At 42.1% G+C, this 19,353-nt stretch overlaps 1 protein-coding gene across 1 annotated transcript in view; it reads left to right on the top strand.

The window, feature by feature from the left end:
- Positions 1-19,353, top strand: part of top1 (DNA topoisomerase I) — a 77,539-nt gene that overhangs the window by 33,080 nt on the left and 25,106 nt on the right. The window contains exons 6-11 of the mRNA XM_033041872.1: positions 533-625; positions 2,461-2,530; positions 6,037-6,128; positions 9,108-9,223; positions 13,236-13,357; positions 18,656-18,778. Coding sequence (XP_032897763.1) covers positions 533-625; positions 2,461-2,530; positions 6,037-6,128; positions 9,108-9,223; positions 13,236-13,357; positions 18,656-18,778 — 616 coding nt within the window. The remainder of the gene's footprint in view (positions 1-532; positions 626-2,460; positions 2,531-6,036; positions 6,129-9,107; positions 9,224-13,235; positions 13,358-18,655; positions 18,779-19,353) is intronic.

The following is a 19,353-nucleotide window of genomic DNA, read 5'->3' as shown; positions in this document are numbered from 1 at the left end:
GAAACGTTGCCTACTCCTTTTCTCCATAGATGCTGCCTCACCCGCTGATTTTCTCCGGCATTTATTGTCTACTTTTGCAGATAAGTCCCTCGTATTCAGATGGTCAAGGATGCTGGTCACGTCGAATAATTGTTTTATCTTCTGCCCATCAAAATATGAATGCTGAGTTGGGCTTAACAAGGGTCAAGCCATTTGATTTTTGAAAAGCAGTATGTGCTGACAGGATATCTGAAATATAAATGTTTAATCTTTCTGTCTGGGAAAAGAGAGTGATCATACTGGCTATTACCAGCATTTGTAGTAGTTGGACCTGTATTAGGATAAGTAAATTAATTTGGAACAAGATGCATCTGAATTCCAATAATGTCTGCCAGCATGCATGCATAGTTTAGATCTCATGGGCTATCTGGGCTGACTCTCAAGGGCTGATTCTTGTATTATTAAAGGTAGTCTGGTCTATAAAATGAACTACTGGTTATATGAGCACTCAATATTTATTTTGATCCCTTTCTTGCCTTCTCATCCTTTTTAGCCCTATTCGTATTAAACAAGAGCCAGAAGATGATTACGTCCCGTCCATTAAAGTGGAAAATAAGCCAATGAAGAGGGCCCGTGAAGATGATGAGTAAGTTTCTTCCTTGAAGCTGTACGTTGACCAGAACATTCTGCACCTGTAGAAACAAAGAGAAAAGGCACAATTTCTGAGGGGAGAGAAAGGAAATGGCCACATTAAAGAAATGTTACAGATGGTAGTTGGAAGTACTCTCATCACTCAGGAAGGCCCCATAAACAACAGTGGGAAATAATGAGTTGGTGTTTTGCATTCACCTGAGAATGCAGGAGGAGCCCTGGTTTAATGATTCAGTCCTAAGAAACTTCACTGAAGTGTTAGCCTAATATTAGCTTGAGAGTCAGGGGTGCTTTATTGTCACATGACCCCGTAAATAGAACAATGAAATTCTTCCTTGCACAACAGGAATGTACACATAATCATAGTCAAAATCAAAGTAGCCTTTATTGTCATTCAGACCTTTCGGTCTGAACGAAATGTTGTTGCCTTGCAGTCATACATATGATAAAAATGACAAAAACACACAATAAACACAAATGTGACATCCACCACGGTGAGTTCACCAGGCACCTCCTCACTGTGATGGAAGGCAAAAATCTTAAAGTCCTTAAATAACTCGATAAACTCTTTTTCACACAGAGAGTTGTGAGTCTGTGGAATTCTCTGCCTTGGAGAGTGTGGAGGCCGGTTCTCTGGATACTTTCAAGGGAGAGTTGGATAGGGCTCTTAAAGATAGCGGAGTCAGGGGATATGGGGAGAAGGGATGATCAGCCATGATCACATTGAATGGCGGTGCTGGCTCGAAGGGCCAAATGGCCTGCTCCTGCACCTATTGTCTATTGTCTACCATAATAAACTACAAAAAACAGTTCAATCGGCAATTAAATTGGGGGGAAAAACAATATAGTGCAATTGCAAAAACAAAGCCCAAGTCCCATGTGCAATCAAAGCAGTTCATAGTTTTGAGTCTCAAGACTCAGAAGTGAGTTCAGATCCATAATCTTTTAATTCTGGAGGTTGAGTGGTAACTTAAAACAAGGCTGAAATCCATAATGGGGTGATTTTCACTGAAAGATTTGCATGCTTCCCCTTCTTGATGAAAACAAAAATTTAGAGCCATTGTTCAAAGCTGTTACATGAACTTTGACCTTAAATCACATACAGCGTATTGTCCCACATGCATCTTACTTCAAAAATGTCATAGGACTAAATATCTCCTGCTTGTTTGCACGGGAATCATTGGTAACTGTTTGGTATGTTACAACATCTATTCTTCATGGGTGGCATTTTTTGATCTTCATAGAAGAGCATTCCAGTCTGGCTTTGGTCATCTGCTAACAGTAGATTAGCAGGCCTGATTAGAGTCACTGAGCAATTGACCTGCCAATATAACTTTAAATCCTTTAGATTTTTTTTAAATTCTGCTTTCGAGAGGGAAATGGTCTTTATACTGTTCAATCGGAATTGTTCCATAAGATGGGCTATTGCAGGACTGCAAGAGGGAAAAGCATAAATTCCTGCATCCTTAAAACTCAGAAACGAATGAAACATAAACAGCTTCAAATCAATGATGGAACCATGAAACATTACCACTACAGGGAGATAAATCTTTGCTGGCCTCTTTTTGTTATTGCTTCCAATCTTTAAAGGAACAACAAGCATGTGGTTTTAATGAACCGCAACACTCTTGTGGTACAATGCAACTGTAGAGCAAATTATGTTTACCCTGTTTGAAAACAACTTGCCATGCGAGCCTAGAATAAAGAATTGTGTCGCACACAATTATCCTGAGGCCTTAAGTTGTTAAACCTGTAGGCAGGTATGGCAAAAGGTGATGGTTATCTTTTATGAAATGTTTTGACTGTACTCAATGTTTAATTCTATCACAGCGCTGATTTTAAACCCAAGAAGATCAAAATAGAAGATGCAAAGAAAGCCAAAAAACGAAAACTTGAAGTGGTGAGTTTTTTCTCTCTCCAGGATCCTGTACTTTTAGAAATGGAACAGTTGAATTGAATAAATGTTTTTCATGAATTCAGTTTTGGCAATTATTGTTGGAGTGAGAGAGTGAATAGTGCATTGAGCCTTCCCTAATGCCCCATGTGTATCAGCCTTGAGGGTAACACAATGGCACAGCAGTAGAGCTGCTGCCCCGCAGCACCAGCGACCTGGGTTCGATCCTGATCTCGGATGCTGTCTGTGTGGAGTTTGTACGTTCTCCCTGTGACTGCATAGGTTTCTTCTAGATGCTCTGGTTTCCTCCCACATTCCAAAGATGTGCAGATTCGTAGGTTAAATGTGTAGGAAGGAACTGCAGATGCTGGATTATACCAAAGATAGATTCAACATGCTGGAGTAACTCAGCAGTTCAGGTAGCATTTCTAGAGGAAAAGAATAGGTGGCATTTCGGCTCAGAACCCTTCTTCATACTAAAATTATAAATTTGGGGGTGGGGGGGAATAAACTGGACGCAGGAAAGGGCCAGAACAAATCAGGACAACAGATGACCTCGGGGAGCGAATAATGTTGGCTGGGGAAATGTGCTTACAAGTGGGATACAAGGATTTCACCAGTGGAGAGAATGCAGGAGTTACTTGAAATTAGAGAAACCAACATTCATACTGCTGGGTTAACATGATATCTTAAAGGCTGAGCTACATGGAAAGGTCGGGCAGGCTGGGTTTATATTCTTTGAAGTATATTCTTTAGAGCACAGGAGGCTGAGGGGGTGATCTTGTAAAGAGTATTTAGATGGGGTGAATGCAAAAAGTCTTTAACCAGTGGAGGGGAATCTAGAACCAAAGAGCATCGGTTAAAGCTAAAGATTTAATAGAACCCCGAGGGACGACTTTTTCACACGCAGGATGGCAGATATATGAAAGGAGCTGATACTGTAACAACATTTAGAAAACATTTGGCAAGGTGCTGGATAGGAAAAGAAGAGGGATTTGGGTCAAACGCGAATAAGTAGGACTAGCTTAGATGAGGCATTTTGATCAGCATGGATGGGCCTGTTTCGCTTCTGTATGACACTTATTAGGTTGTGCATCATGTTGCGTTTGCCAATTTGACAGTTGCCGTCCCTTTAATCTTACGAACTTTATTTCGCTATCAAGTTTATTACATAGTAAAGTACTTAACTCTTTTTAAAAGTGCATATAAGCAGTGTAAATCAGACTATTGCATCATTTAGATTTTCTTCAACAAATGCCCCCTGGCTTTGATTTATTAACCAATATTTTACCAAGTGTTGTTTGGGTTTTTATTTGTTTGTCTCCAGACTTTCGACTGGTTTACTTTTGCCCCCATTGAACTCTCTTTTTCTGAAACATAACATGCTATATCAAAGGAGGATTGGGAAATGTGGTCAGAGCCTTCGCTCTGTTTAACCTTGCATTCTGTAGTGTGCATCCCATGTGTAATTTTAAGCAGTAAATATATCTGGTCCCTTAAATACCTCTATAATCTGTTTTATTTTAATGCATTAATAAAAACCACTGGGAAGATGTTTGCCAACTATTTGAGGAGCTCAGCCTTCCTTATTGCTCCACAATCGACCTACTCTTTGTTTGACTCCATCTTTACTATGCTTCTAAAATACATTTTTGGATTTCAACTTGTTATCTACTAAAGATAGACACAAAATGCTGGAGTAACTCAGCGGGTCATATGCTGCCTGACCCGCTGAGTTACTCCAGCATTGTGTCTATCTTTCGTTTAAACCAGCATCTGCAGTTCCTTCATACACGTGTTATCTACTAATATGTGCTTGTACATTGTTTTCACTTTCTGAGTTTACTGGATTGGAAACCGGTCATCATAAATATCCGTTTTTTGTTTTGTTTTAATTGATCTTGCCATCATTCATGCTTTAGAAGCCCCCTTTTCACTTCATGTGTCGCTATTAGTCAGCATTTGTATTATTGTCTTTTATGCTTCCATTTTTCTCACCTATTGTTTTATTTGCCAAGTCTTTTAATTGACAGAAGGACTAATGTGTTCTCTATTTTCTGTCTCAATGATACATTCCCATGAATCAGGTCCAAGTCTGCTTGACTCCTCGTCAGATGAAAAAGTTTTAATCAAGAGGGAGTTCTGCTTATTTTTAGAATTCCTCCCCTTACTGCTGGTAGAGCTGCTGCCTCGCGGCGCCAGAGACCCAGGTTCAATCCTAACCTTGGGTGCTGTCTGTGTAGAGTTTGCACATTCTCCCTGTGACCATGTGTGTTTCCTCCGGTCTTCTCCCACATCCCAAAGACGTGTGTTGGGAGTGGATGAGAAAGTGGGACAACATGGAACTAGTGTGAATGGGTGATAAACAGTCGACATGGACTTGGTGAGCTGAAGGGCCTGTTTCCATGCTCTATCACTAGCTCTAAACTAAACGTTAACTAAATGCTGTTACCATCCAAGTTTAGGTTAGGTAATTGTAATTTACATTCTCACGCCAGTAAATATCTCTCGTATTGTACCCTTTATTGTATACTCTGGCAGCCTTCCCTGTAATATATATGTTCCCTTGTCAGATAATATATTTCAATAATATTGTCATATGGCTCCTTTGTTTTCTCTCAATCTTCCCTGAGTGGTTTACATTGAAACATGGCAATAGAACAGAAGTTACATTAAGAGCAAAAGTCTGAAGAAGGGTCCCAACCTGAAACATCACCTATCCATGTGGTCCAGGGATGCCGCATGGCGTTGAGTTACTCTAGCACTTTGTGTCTTTTTTTGTAAGCCAACATCAGCAGTTCCTTGTTTCTACTAGCAGAAGTTAATTGGCCCTTCAAACCTGTTCCACTATGCAATTCGATCATGACTGATGCTTGATCTGAACATATTCATGTTCTCCCTTGTGCCATACCCATGAATCCCTTTGTAACCAGAAATTTGTCTGCCTCCTTTGTAAGCACAATTAAAGGCTAACCATCTGTAGTATAGAATCCCACATGTTCACCACCCTCTGAAATTCTGTACATCTGAATCATCTGATGTCTTGCCACATATCTTGAAACTGTGATTCCAGACAATTAGCCAAGAATATTTTATATTCATTCCTTCCCATTATGGCCAGGAGTTTTGCTGTCACTTTATTGTAATTCCATAAACCTGTTTTATCCTATTGCTGGCCATCCTTATTTACACCACCCTGGAGATTTGTGCACATGCCTGTCTAATCTGTTTTTGAGCATGCAGCACAGAAGCAGGCCCTTCGGCCCATCTTGCCCATGCCGACCCATGATGCCCCATCTATGCTAGTTGCTTCACCTTTCATCTGATTATTTGTAATCTATATTTGTTCATCCTGCTGTCCACAGCACCAGATGACTGCCATTAATACCATTGTATTATGTGTTAAGCATGTTAACATTCTTACACCCAGGAAGTACAATAATCAGTAGGGTTTCAGTTTTAGAATTATGCCTTTTGCGTAATGAGTAATTGCACACTTCCTTTCCTTATAGGTATCAAAGAACAAAAAATCCAAAGTTAATGTGGGAAATGAAGGGCTGGGAAAAAAGAAGAAGAAAAAAGAGGAAGAAGATAAGTGGAAATGGTGAGGCCTGATGGAACAGTTGGTCAAATCATATTGCTTGCTGCTTTCTACCTTGCACCTCGTGTCCCACCCAAGCAAATCATGTTAAGCAGCCAGTTTGCTCCCAAACATTTCTGGGGGAAGATTACGATTTGTGCTTAGATAATTGTTATTGGCATTGCAGATAGTCTCAGACCTGCCTACAAAGATGTAGCAATCTCTGATACAGATTTGTACTTTCCCAATGGCCTTCATTGTCTAGTGCAAGCTATGGGATTTCTGGTGGCCAATTATGCTTTCTGAACTAGGAATCATATTGAAATTTTTTTACACAAGTGCAACTTTTAATTAATATCTTGACAGTCCAGCAAATAAAGATTGGAACGTACATCAATAGGGGTACGCTCATAGTTTTTACGCTAATATTTTGGGTCCAATGTTCAGCAGAATAATGGATTGCTAATTATTACATTGCATAAGAACTTGAGATGAATGATATAACTATACAACTGACTGTGAATACAACTTGCTGCATGCAGTTATCACTGGCAAGGCCAGCATTCATTATGTTAAAAGAGGTGCTGGTGAGCTGTTCTCTTCTGGGACCATTGCCCCCATTGAGGTGGTACTCCCTATGTATTATTGGTTACCGATTTTGACTTAGTTACTTGGGATGGGGGGGTGCTAGCGAATTAGACGTTACAGGTAAATGGTTTGTGAATATTAACTTGTAATCCACTCATTTGTAAAGGCCAAACAACTCCCTATGGAGGTGCAGGGAATCATGAATGAGAATGCTTATTTTATATACAGGTCCACCACAGATTTTTCTGCCAACTGCACCTCCTCTGATCTAGACAAAATTACAAGAGCGCACTTGAAACCTCCCCCAGAAGCCCTGAAAATGTGGCTTCCTCTTAAAAAGCTACTGGTTTATTCAGTGTGACCCTCTGCTCTTCCTATTTTGATTATTTAGTCGTTCAGTTAAACACCAGAAGTTGTTCTGATGAGGTTGAAGTAATTTAGTTGAAATAGGGAATTGAGTCAAAAACGAATCATTATTTTCATTATTAAATATTCTGGGGGTGCCATGGCTTTGTGACTAATTTTAAAATACTGCTGCAATATCAGTGTTTCTAATCCCTGTACAGTGTCTGGTGTCTCCCCATTACTGCTACTGTTGGAACAAACAGGTCAGCGTTGGTGTGTGAATTGGTCCTGGCAACATAAATGAACAGTTTTCATTTCTGCCTTCTTCAAAGATTTTAGTTCATCCTGGTAAATAAAACCCAATGCTGCACCTTAGAATTTTAGGTTAGCATTGTGCAAAATAAATTATTTTGTTATTTGTGCTTGTGCTAGCTCTTTGAAAAACCATCCAATTCACCTCATTCCATTGTCCTTTCCATAATGATGTGGACATTTCCTTTCAGATTCCAAGTATTTATCCTTTTTTTTTAAATATTGCCTATGCTGCATCATTTAGATGGTATATTCTTAATCAGCATCTCCTTCAGTAGCCATCTTAAACTAGAGCATTGAAGAATGAAGAAGGGTTTCTCAATGTCAAATTGTAGTCAGCGCCGATGGCACATTACCGTTTCTTAACGTAGAACTGAATAGGAACAAGCCCACAATGTCCGTTTTGTGCCGTTCCACTATGAAGATGCTTTGACTCATTTCTTACTCAGGAATGGTAAAGAGACAGAATGCCACAAACTTGACTGCACTAGATTCAGGAACAACTTCTTCCCCTGTTATCAGGCTTCTGAACAACCTGTTATCAGGATTCGGAACCGTCCTTCCATGAGCTAGGGTACTTTCTCACTGAGGCCTATAGAACTGGTCCAACTGGTATTGATGAAAAATATTCTGCACTGTATCTACTACCCCTTTGCTCTCTCTATTGTACTTGAGTTTGACTTGATGGTATTTATGCATGATATTTCTGATTGGTTGGATGGCATGCAAAATAAATCTTTTCACTGTACCTCAGTACACGTGACAGTAATGAACCTCAGCCTAAACACAGCACTGAGCTTTTGTCGGACTTGACTAGCAGCAGTTTTAGAGCTGCTTTTATTTCCTGCTGTTCACACCCCTTGGTCACACATGAATTTAAATGTGTTGCTTCTAATTTCCATCAGAGGGCATTAATTTGGGTTCCAGGAATGGAACTGAATCAGATCAATCCAAGAATCGGACAACTGTTAAAGCAGCTGGTTAGATTGTAGGTGGTACAATTATAGTGGAAGTGGGAAAGACTTTATGAGCCAAACCATTAATTGTAACCGTGATCACTTTGAAACATGATTTAGAAAACTACTCTGAAGGGGTTTGGCCCAAAATGTTGCCTATTTCCTTCGCTCCATAGATGCTGCCACGCCCGCTGAGTTTCCCCAGCATTTTTGTCTACCTGAATTTCACTTGTTGCTTCATGCACTTTAATTTTTTTAAATAATTATAATATCTCAGACTACTTCAAGGCATTAAAAAATAAATTAAACACCGAATATAACAAAATGAGGTTTGCTGTACAGATATGTAATTGTTAACATCCATTCCTTTTCAAATAACCAAGTGCAGAGAGATATGCGCGAGACTGGTAGGAAGCCTAACTAAGTGCACGGCACCTGCCAGCCATTTTATACTGGGTCATAAGGAAGTGATGGCAGCAATTTGGAGAAATGGAAGCAAGACGAGTTTTGCATGGTATGTTGATCGAAGAAGAGAGAGACTGCTTGCTTTTTAGCATGTGGGTGCATGCAGATTCTCTTGGCACTCGCTATCTAAATTGTTTAGAAAATGGCACAATGTTTAGTTGCTTTTGTCGAAAGCTCCTGAATTTGCAGAGGTTCATGCAAGGTATAAGAAAAAGTTATTGTATCAACAGTCTTTTTAATAAGCCTTTTGATGAGGGAAGTGAATTGATAGTTCAATGATGGCAGCAGCCTAGTTAAGTTATATAAAAATCTCTCAAGCATATTTTCTTTTGTGCAGGTGGGAAGAAGAACGCTATACAGATGGTGTGAAATGGAAATTTTTGGAACACAGGGGCCCAGTGTTTGCACCGCCCTACCTTCCTCTCCCAGATAAAGTTAAATTCTATTACGATGGTAAGAGAGCAGAATAAGCATGTTGACATTTATAATATCCAATTGAGAATAGAGGAGGGGTGGCTGAGAAAAGCAAATTGGGGAGCTGAATGCAAGAAACTTTTATCATTATGTTTCAGTTGTGAATATATTTACAATATAGACATGTTATTAGAAAGTGGTGCTGCGAGTCAGGAAATATTAGTCCGTGACTGCCCTCAACATGATGCCAATGGCCGTAACTAGAAAAATACAGGTCCACCACCGATATTCCGACAATTAGCTGTCTCTCTCACACACCCCCACCCCCCGGGGCATCTGCATCGAATTTACCCCCTCTAGAACTGCCCGCAAATCAGTTCTCGTAGCCAATTTCCGCGGCCAATATGCAGGCCAAATTTGCCTCCCATGGTCGGGGCTCTGGAAAAACTTTGGGGTCCAGTATCTTAGGCCCCCTCCTCAAAGCCGTGACCTCTCTTGGTCTGGCAATACACATAATCCAGAAAGGCTCTGGAACTAAGGGTGTTGGCAAATCAGTGGTGGACCTGTGGTTGGTCGTGAGGTGCAAGGCGATTGTTGTTATCCTCCCTTCATATCGGCTGATAACACCAGGGCTCGTGTTCATCACCACTTGTGATTCCAGATACTCTGAGGTGCTGTTCATATTTCGAGCAATTTGGTATCTTATGTGGAATCAACTGGATGTCTTCAGTGAAATATGTAACCTGCCGATTTTGAAAGCTCCTCAGTATTTGTGTGATAGTGCTGTGTCCTTTTTGGGAGACAGTGTAATATATAGACTCAAAGAAATGCAGATGCTGGTTTGCAAAAAAGGCATAACTCAGTGGGTCAGGCAGCATCTCTGGAGAACATGGATAGGTGATGTTTTCAAGCAAGGTCCCAACCCGAAATGTCACCTATCCATGTTCTCCAGAGATGCTGCCTGATCAGCTGAGTTATTTCGGCACTTTGTGTCCCAATACAAGAAGACTCTTGTGTTCATATGAAGGTCCGGATCTGACAGCACCACAACCATGTTTCAAAGTTGTGTCGAGGGTTATTCTACCCATAGCAGCTATAATTGGTTTTCTGCTGCCAATGAAGATACCAATCCCCTCACATATTTTGAGTCAATGTGGCATGTGGGATACAGACAATTTATTTTGTTTCATTACTATAAGTAGTGATTGTGGTTTTTCAGGGGGAAAAAAGAAAAGCAGATCTTGTTGGAGAGAGCCTTGCACTAGTTATTTTATTTTCTGTGGTTATTTTATGTTTTTCCATTTTCTGGGCGGCACAGTGGCAGAGCGATAGAGTTGTTGCTCTACAGCACTAGAGACCCAGGTTTGATCCTGACAATGGGCACTGTCTGCATGGAGTTTGTACGCCTTCACTGTGACCGTGGGTTTTTTCCCACATTCCAAAGATATACAGGTTTACTAGGCCAAGTGCAGACCCGTTGGGTCTGCTCCCCCAACGCAGCTGTTCCCTACCCGTAGCCCCCACGGTAGACATGGTCCTCCAACTCAAGCGGCTCAGGAATCAGCAGTGCGGCTGTTTTTAAATGGTGTCTTTGAGGCGAGATGGGGGCACCAGCAGCCGTTATGGTCGCTGGCCAGCAGGAGGCGACAAATGAGTGAGTGTGGGGGGGAGGGGGAGAAGGATTTTATTAAAAATGTGTACATAAACACGACGAAATTTAATGAGGAGTGGATACGGAATGAAAAGTGAAATTTCTACCGAAATGGAAAAAATCAGGGCGTTTGTGGGTCGGGTGTTGGCGTAGCAACGAATCAATGGCTGGCAGCCACAAGTCAGAAACGCACTCAGCCACTCAGCCAGACACACACAGAGTTTTAAATATAGATAGATAGGTAGGTTAATTGGCTTTGGTAAAAGTGGCACAAGTGTGTAGGATAGTGCGCGGAGTGATAGCTGGTCGGCGTGGACTCGGTGAGCCGAAGGGTCTGTTTTTGCGCTGTATCTCTGAAATAAGATACGATACGATAGAACTGTATTTATCCCACGAGTGAAATTAATTTGCCAACAGCCATAAAAAAAAACACAAAACACAAAATGCATGAAACGTCAAATTAAAGTGATTAGTGGAAAGGCTATGGGGATGTGCAAAGATTGAGGAGGTGGGGGGTGGCAGTCTCAGTCTACCCCACGACAGAAGGGGGAGGAGCTGCAATATTTGATAGCCACAGGGAAGATGGATCTGTAGTGTTCTGTCCTGCATCTTGGGCAAAAGTAAAGACCCAAAATGTCACCTATCCACATTCTCCGGAGATGCTGCCTGATCCACTGAGATACCCCAGTACTCTGCGTCCTTTAGGGGCGAAGCAATTCTTTCCTGTTTCCGCATTGTATCTCTAACGTTGTACTCTGGTTACTGAAAAAGATACTCGAAGCAAGTGGAACTTCAGGCAGTGCATTGGGTATTTAAAATAGAAACATTTTTGTGTATGAAGTATTTGTTCAAAATAAACAATTCTTTAAACTCTGATTGTAGGGGTTTTATTTTTTTTCTCCCATCAAAAAGGTGTTATTTTTCGCATGGATGTTAACCAGGGTGTAATTGATTAAAGTGGGCATTTGTCGCTTAGATGATCTGCACAAGGTATTTGGACAATAAAATCATATATTCTTGAAGCAGGGGAATTGAATGTGGAGCATCAGGTGTTGAGACTCCAGATTGTATCAGCATCTCCTCTCATTCAGTCCTCACCTCTTGTCAGAGACTTTGTTCCCAATATGCTAATTTCAATTAATTGTTTTTCAGTATTTTAATGTGTCTGATTTTTAGTGAGTCATTGGCTCAATAGCAGAGAATGTAGGAGTTGCTACATTGAGACTGAATTACTCCATATCTGCTAGCAGAATGATTGGCCTTTTTTACACATGAACAGATGTTCAGTTCCACTCATCTCTGATTTGATAACCGATTATATTTGGGGTCTTTTCTATTTCCCTTTTTACTTATCTCCAGTTACAGTTAAAATGTACCCTGTGCACACATACCCGATTGTTCACTTGCGTGAACAGGAGGTTCTGGGTTGAGCAAGAGACCTGTTTGTGGAATATATGATGCATGCATGTCTGTTTAAATTAGACCTCTTAAACCATTGTAGATAGTGCCTCATTACCATTGCCTTCTGCAGGGAAACCAAGCAAAGGAATTAGAATGGGGAGGTCGTCACCTGAAATGAATTCTGGGGGGAAGTGGAGAGGGAGGGAGAGAGAAAAGCACAGTTCACTTGCTGGGTTAGGATTGCAAAATCTGAAGATAGACACAAAAGCCTGGAGTAACACAGCGGGTCAGAGGACATCTCTGGAGAAAAAGAATAGCCGTTGTTTTGGGTCGAGACTCTTCTTCAGACAGTCTGGGGTAAGGGAAACAAGAGGTATAGATGGTGAGATAGAGAGAGATATAGATCAAATGGATGAAAGATTTGCGAAAAAGCAACAATGATCAAGGAATCACCCCGCTGTGGGCAGCGTAATAACGAGTTACATAGACAATGACTAGGGTGGGTGAGGAACGGGCAGACAAAGAGAGGGGATGCAAGGGCTACTTGAAAGTAGAGAAATCAATATTCATCCCGCTGGATTGTAAGAGAACCTTTCTTCAGGCGGAAAGATAGAGAATACATTTTGTTTTGGATAGGAGTATATGTTGGTTAAACCGTAGAAGTAGAAATTGATGTGTTTAGAGATACAGCACAGAACCAGGCCCACCAACTTCATGCCGGCCACTAATCACCCATGACCTCTGTTGGTCCAGCCAAACGGATAATCCATCACGGCTCTGGAACCAAGTGTGCCGGAAAATCGCTGGTGGGCTGGTACCATGTGACAGTTCAATACTTGTGTACTCACAATACCATCAAGGCAATGCATTGAGCTAAAATAGAACGGAATATTGTTTAAAACATTTGTAAGTTAAATTGGTGCTCAGCTGTGCTTGTGCTTCCAAGGCAGCTTATTTATGTGTGGTGCCTGATTTCACACTTCTTTTTAATATATTTAGGGAAGCATATGAAGCTGAGCCCTCAGTGTGAAGAGGTTGCGACATTCTTTGGTAAAATGCTTGATCACGAGTATACAACGAAAGATATCTTTAGGAAGAACTTTTTCAAAGACTGGCGAAAGGTAAGTTCGCAGAGTAGTGCAGGCTTCTTTTGGATTGCGAATTCATTCTAAAGCAGAATCCACTGCTGCACTTAATTGGGATCATCACAGATGTGGCCTTGCTTTACAGGTGGAAACGGCAGTTTTTCAGGCTGCAATCATAACAGGAATGCACAAATCCCCCAGTATTGTATTGGAACGTTTGCCTGGATTTTGAGATTGGCTTTCAGTAGTGAGGCTCTAACCCAAAGTCTTCTAATAAATTAAATCCATTACTAACTGAGGACTTGGTCAACCGAAGCTAGTAACTTGAAAGAACAAATTGATTGTGGTTTGATCTTGCTAGTTCTTGGAACATAAAGCAGTGCAGCACAGGAACAGGCCCTTCGGCCCAGAATGTCTGTGCCAAACATGGTACCAGGTTAAACTAATCCCCTCTGCTTGCACATGATCCATTCCCTGCATATCCATTTCCTCTTCACACCATTATCATATCTGCTTCCACACTCCTGGCAGTGAGTTCTAGGCACCCATCAACTGTGTGGAAAAAAAACGTTGCCACTCACATCTCCTTTAAACTGTCACCTTAAAGCTACAGTGCCCTCCATAATGTTTGGGACAAAGACCCATCATTTATTTATTTGTCTCTACTCCACGATTTGAGAGTTGTCATAGAAAAAAATCACATGTGGTTCAAGTGCACGTTGTCAGATTTTAATGAAGGCCGTTTTTATACATATTGGTTTCACCATTTAGAAATTACAGCAGTGTTTATACAGTCCCCCCCATTTCAGGGCACCATAATGTTTGGGACACAGCAATGTCATGTTTAGTATTTTGTTGCATATCCTTTGCATGCAATCACTGCTTGAAGTCTGTGATTCCTGGACATCACCAGTTGCAGGGTGTCTTCTCTGGTGATGCTCTGCCATGCCTGTATTGCAGCCATCGTTAGCTTAGGCTTGTTTTGGGGGCTAGTCCCCTTCAGCTTTCTCTTCAGCATATAAAAGGCATTGGGTTCAGATCTGGTGATGGGCACTCAAGAATTGACCTTTTTTTAGCCTTGAAAAACTCCTTTGTTGCTTTAGCAGTATTTTTTAGGATTGTCTTGCCGTAGAATGAACCGTCGGCCAATGAGTTATGAGGCATTTGTTTAAACTTGAGCAGATGGGATATGTCTATACACTTCAGAATTCATAATGCTACTGCCATCAGCAGTTGTATCACCAATGAAGATAAGTGATGGTACTTTCAGCAACCATACATGCCCAGGCCATAACACCCCCACCACTGTGTTTCACAGATGAGGTGGTATGCTTTGGATCTTGGGCAGTTCCTTCTCTCCTCCATACTTTGCTCTTGCCATCACTCTGATATAACTTAATCTTCGTCTCATCTGTCCACAAGACCTTTTTCTAGAACTGTTTAAAGTACTTCTTGGCAAACTGTAACCTGGCCATCCTATTTTTGCGGCTAACCAGTGGTTTGCCTCTGTATTTCTGTTCATGAAGTCTTCTGCGGGCAGTGGTCATTGACAAATCCACACCTGAAGAGTGTTTCTGATCTGTCGGACAGGTGTTTTGGGATTTTTCTTTATTATAGAGAGAATTCGGTCATCAGCTGTGGAGGTCTTCCTTGGCCTGCCAGTCTCTTTGTGATTAGTAAGCTCACCAGTGCTCTCTTTCTTCTTAATGATGTTCCAAACAGTTGATTTTGGTAAGCCTAAGGCTAGGCTGATGTCTCTAACAGTTTTATTCTTGCTTCTCAGTCTCATAATGGCTTCTTTGACTTTCATTGGCACAACTTTGGTCCTCGTGTTGATAAACAGCAATAAAAGTTTCCAAAGGTGATGGAAAGATTGGAGGAAAGACTTGGTGCTGAGAGCTCTCTTATACCTGCATTAAGGAGGCATTTAAACACACCTGAGCGATTACAAACACCTGTGAAGTCATGTGTCCCAAACATTATGGTGCCCTGAAATGGGGGTACTATGTATAAACACAGCTGTAATTTCTTATATGGTGAAACCAAAATGTATAAAAATACCCTTTAATAAAATCTGACAATGTGCACTTTAACCACATGTGATTTTATTATATTAGAAACATAGAAAATAGGTGCAGGAGTGGGCCATTCGGCCCTTCGAGCCTGTACCGCCATTCAATATGATCATGGCTGATCATCCAACTCGGTATCCTGTACCTGCCTTCTCTCCATACCCCCTGATCCCTTTAGCCTCAAGGGCCACATCTAACTCCCTCTTAAATATAGCCAATGAACTGGCCTCAACTATTACTCTATTCTATTACAAATCTCAAATAATGGAGTACAGAGGCAAATAAATAAATGATGTGTCTTTGCCCCAAACATTATGGAGGACACTTTTGGTCTTTGACCTAATACCCTGGAGAAAAAGAGAGTTCTGACTATCTACGACACTCCAGAGAAAAGTATCTCACTGTGTCCAATCTCTCCTTGTACCCAATGCCCCCTAATCCAGGCTGCAGTCTGGTCAATTACATATATTGAGGACAGGCTTCATATTTGTCTTTCTTTCTGTGGTGGATAGTTGTCAGATAGATTGTACAATCTTCCCAATTTATGAAGCTGAGACCAGAGTTGGACAAGGCTTGAGAAATGATGAAAGCTGTTCTTTTAGGGGGTTGGGTAGGAAGATGTGTGGTTCAGAAAAACTTTGTAACTGAGAAGGGATAATTTATCTTAAACAAGGTTCTCAAGTCCTGACTTGATTTTCCCCAAAATTGCTTGCGCACTTTGAAATTGTGTAAAGCTTGGGTTGAGTAAATTTGGATGATCTATGTGCTTTCCCTCATTCCCACTGACAGTTCAGCAAGACTAATATATCTTTATACAGCAGTTGATTTTGCTTGCTCTTACCACTGTTTTGCTCTTTAACAACTTCTACCGTCGTGTTTGGTTGACCTAGTTCTTCTCTTTGCCCAATGCTATTTTGAAATATAATAATAATAATAATAAATTTTATTTATGGGCGCCTTTCAAGAGTCTCAAGGACACCTTACAAAAATTGAGCATGTAGAGGAAAAACATGTAAGGGGAATGAAATAAATAGTAGAGACATGACTAGTACACAAAGTAAAGACAGAATTTAATACAAAACACAGTATGAGGCAATTAATGCACAGATGAAAAGGGACGGGGACGTGGGGCTAAGGATAGGCAGAGGTGAAGAGATGGGTCTTGAGGCGGGACTGGAAGATGGTGAGGGACACGGAATTGCGGATCAGTTGGGGGAGGGAGTTCCAGAGCCTGGGAGCTGCCCTGGAGAAGGCTCTGTCCCCAAAACTGCGGAGGTTGGACTTGTGGACGGAGAGGAGACCGGCTGATGTGGATCTGAGGGACCGTGAGGGTTGGTAGGGGGAGAGGAGGTCAGTGAGATATGGGGGGGCCAGATGGTGGAGGGCTTTGTAGGTGAGGACCAGGATTTTGTAGGTGATCCGGTGGGAGATGGGAAGCCAATGAAGTTTTTTGAGGACTGGAATGATGTGATGCCAGGATTTGGTGTGGGTGATGAGTCGGGCGGCTGCGTTCTGGACCAGTTGGAGTCGGTTGATGTAGGTGGAGCTGATGCCAAGGAGAAGTGAGTTGCAATAGTCCAGTCGGGAGGAGATGAAGGCATGGATGAGTCTTTCAGCAGCAGGCGGTGTGAGAGAGGGTCTGAGTTTGGCGATGTTGCGGAGATGAAAGAAGGAGGTTTTAATGACATGGTGGATGTGAGGCTCAAGGGAGAGGGTGGAATCAAAGATCACGCCAAGGTTGCGGGCCTGGGGAGATGGGGAGACAGTGGTGCCGTCGATGGTGAGAGTGGGGTTATTGATTTTGCTGAGTGTGGCTTTGGAGCCTATGAGGAGGAATTCTGTCTTATCGCTGTTGAGTTTGAGGAAATTATGTTGCATCCAGGTTTTTATAGCTGACAAACAGGAGTTGATATGGGTGAGGGGGGGGTTGTGGGGGGATTTGGTGCCAAGGTAAATCTGGGTGTCATCAGCGTAACAGTGGAAGTCCAGATTGAAGTGGCGGAGTATCTGATCAAGGGGGAGGATGTAGATGATGAAGAGGAGGGGGCCGAGTACGGAGACTTGGGGAACGCCTTGAGTGACTGCGGCTGTAGCAGAGGTGTGGTTGTGGAGAGAGATGAAGTGGGATCTGTTGGAAAGGTAGGAACGGAGCCAGCTGAGTGCAGAGCCTTCAATGCCGAGGTCTTTGAGTCTGGTGAGCAGGATGTTATGGTTCACTGTATCGAAGGCTGCGCTCAGGTCGAGGAGGATGAGGTTGTTGAGGGAACCAGTGTGTCAGCAGAGGTGAGGAGGTCGTTGAGGACTTTGAGCAGTTTGTGCTATGGAGGGGGCGAAAGCCAGATTGGAGGGGTTCAAGTAGGTTATACGCAAGGAGGTGGGAATGAAGTTGCGACGCAACGATACGCTCCAGGGTTTTTGAAAGAAAGGGGAGGTTTGAGATTGGGCGGTAGTTAATGAGAGAGGAGGGATCAAGACCAGGTTTCTTTAAGATTGGTGTAACGGCAGCAGTTTTGAAAGCGGAGGGGACAATTCCTTGGGACAATGAGGAGTTGAAGAGATTAGTGAGGTAGGGGCAGAGAACGGGGAGGCAGGACTTCAACAGGGGAGTGGGGAGAGGGTCAAGGGAGCAGGTAGTGGGTTTGGAAGAGCTGATGAATTTGGAGATTTCAATAGGGGTGACCAGGTCAAACTGGGAGAGGAAGCAGTGTGGAGGAGGGGTAAGGAGGTCAGTGGAGATGTTGAAAGGAGGGGCCTTGGTAGGTGATGGAGTAGATGCTGGGGAGTCGGGTACAGGGGATAAAGATTGATAGATGGTGCTGATTTTATCAGCGAAAAAGTGGAGGAATGAGTTGCAGAGATCCGGAGTAGAGGTAGGGAGTGTTGGCTCGAGGCTTGAGGACTAATATATAGACTAATATACTAACACAGCAACCATTGATTTTTGCATTAGGATTTGTTTGCACAAAAACATAACACTACAGTCCACCTCTTGCACTACATGGGCTTGTTCTCTAATTGTGTATCTGTACTATGGTGCCTTATTATTTGCAGCCTTTTTCTTTTCACTCTTGTATAATTTATGAAAAACATGTTTTTATGTGTTGTTTATATGTCTGTGATGCTGCTTACAGGTAAGGTTTGAATCGTACTGTACCTGACCGTAATTGTGCACATGGCAATAAACACAACTGAATCAAGTCAAGTTTTTGTTACACTGGTCTTTGCCGCTGAGAGCATTAATTAAAGTCCTGTTCCAATGTAGGAAATGAAACCAGAAGAGAAAGTGGTAATAACGGATCTCAACAAATGCAACTTTGAAGAAATGAACCAACATTTCAAGGCGCAGTCAGAAGCTCGCAAGCTGATGTCCAAAGCAGAGAAACAGGTTTGTGTTTAGGTTTAGAGATACAGCGTGGAAATAGGCCCTTCGGCCCACTGATTCCAAGCCGACCAGCGATCCCCGTTACAACAGCACTGCCCCACACACTGGGGACAATTTACAATCTTTACCGAAGCCAATTAACCTACAAACCTGTACGTCTTTGGAGTGTGGGAGGAAACTGCAGCACCCGAGGGAAACCCACGCGGTCGCGGGGTGAACGTACAAACTCCGTACAAACACCCGAGTTTCTGCTGCTGTAAGGCAGCAACTCTACCGCTGTGTCACCGTAGGAGATGAGTCGAGTTAAGCAATTTCTCAAATGAGAATGTCGATGAGCATCCCATGTGACACGTTTTCGTACTTCCCCTTGTGTTTGCCAGTCATGAATGCTGTGCCTGTTACAGTGCCCTCCATAATGTTTGGGACAAAGTCCCGTCATTTATTTATTTGCCTCTACTCCACAATTTGAGAAGAAATCATATGTGGTTAAAGTACAGATTTTATTAACGGGTATTTTATACATTTTGGTTTCACCATGTAGAAATTACAGCTGTGTTTACACATGGTCCCCCCATTTC

Source organism: Amblyraja radiata, chromosome 23 (assembly GCF_010909765.2).
Source record: "Amblyraja radiata isolate CabotCenter1 chromosome 23, sAmbRad1.1.pri, whole genome shotgun sequence".
In the NCBI taxonomy this organism is placed as follows: domain Eukaryota; kingdom Metazoa; phylum Chordata; class Chondrichthyes; order Rajiformes; family Rajidae; genus Amblyraja; species Amblyraja radiata.
This window is presented reverse-complemented; position numbering and strand designations above follow the sequence as displayed.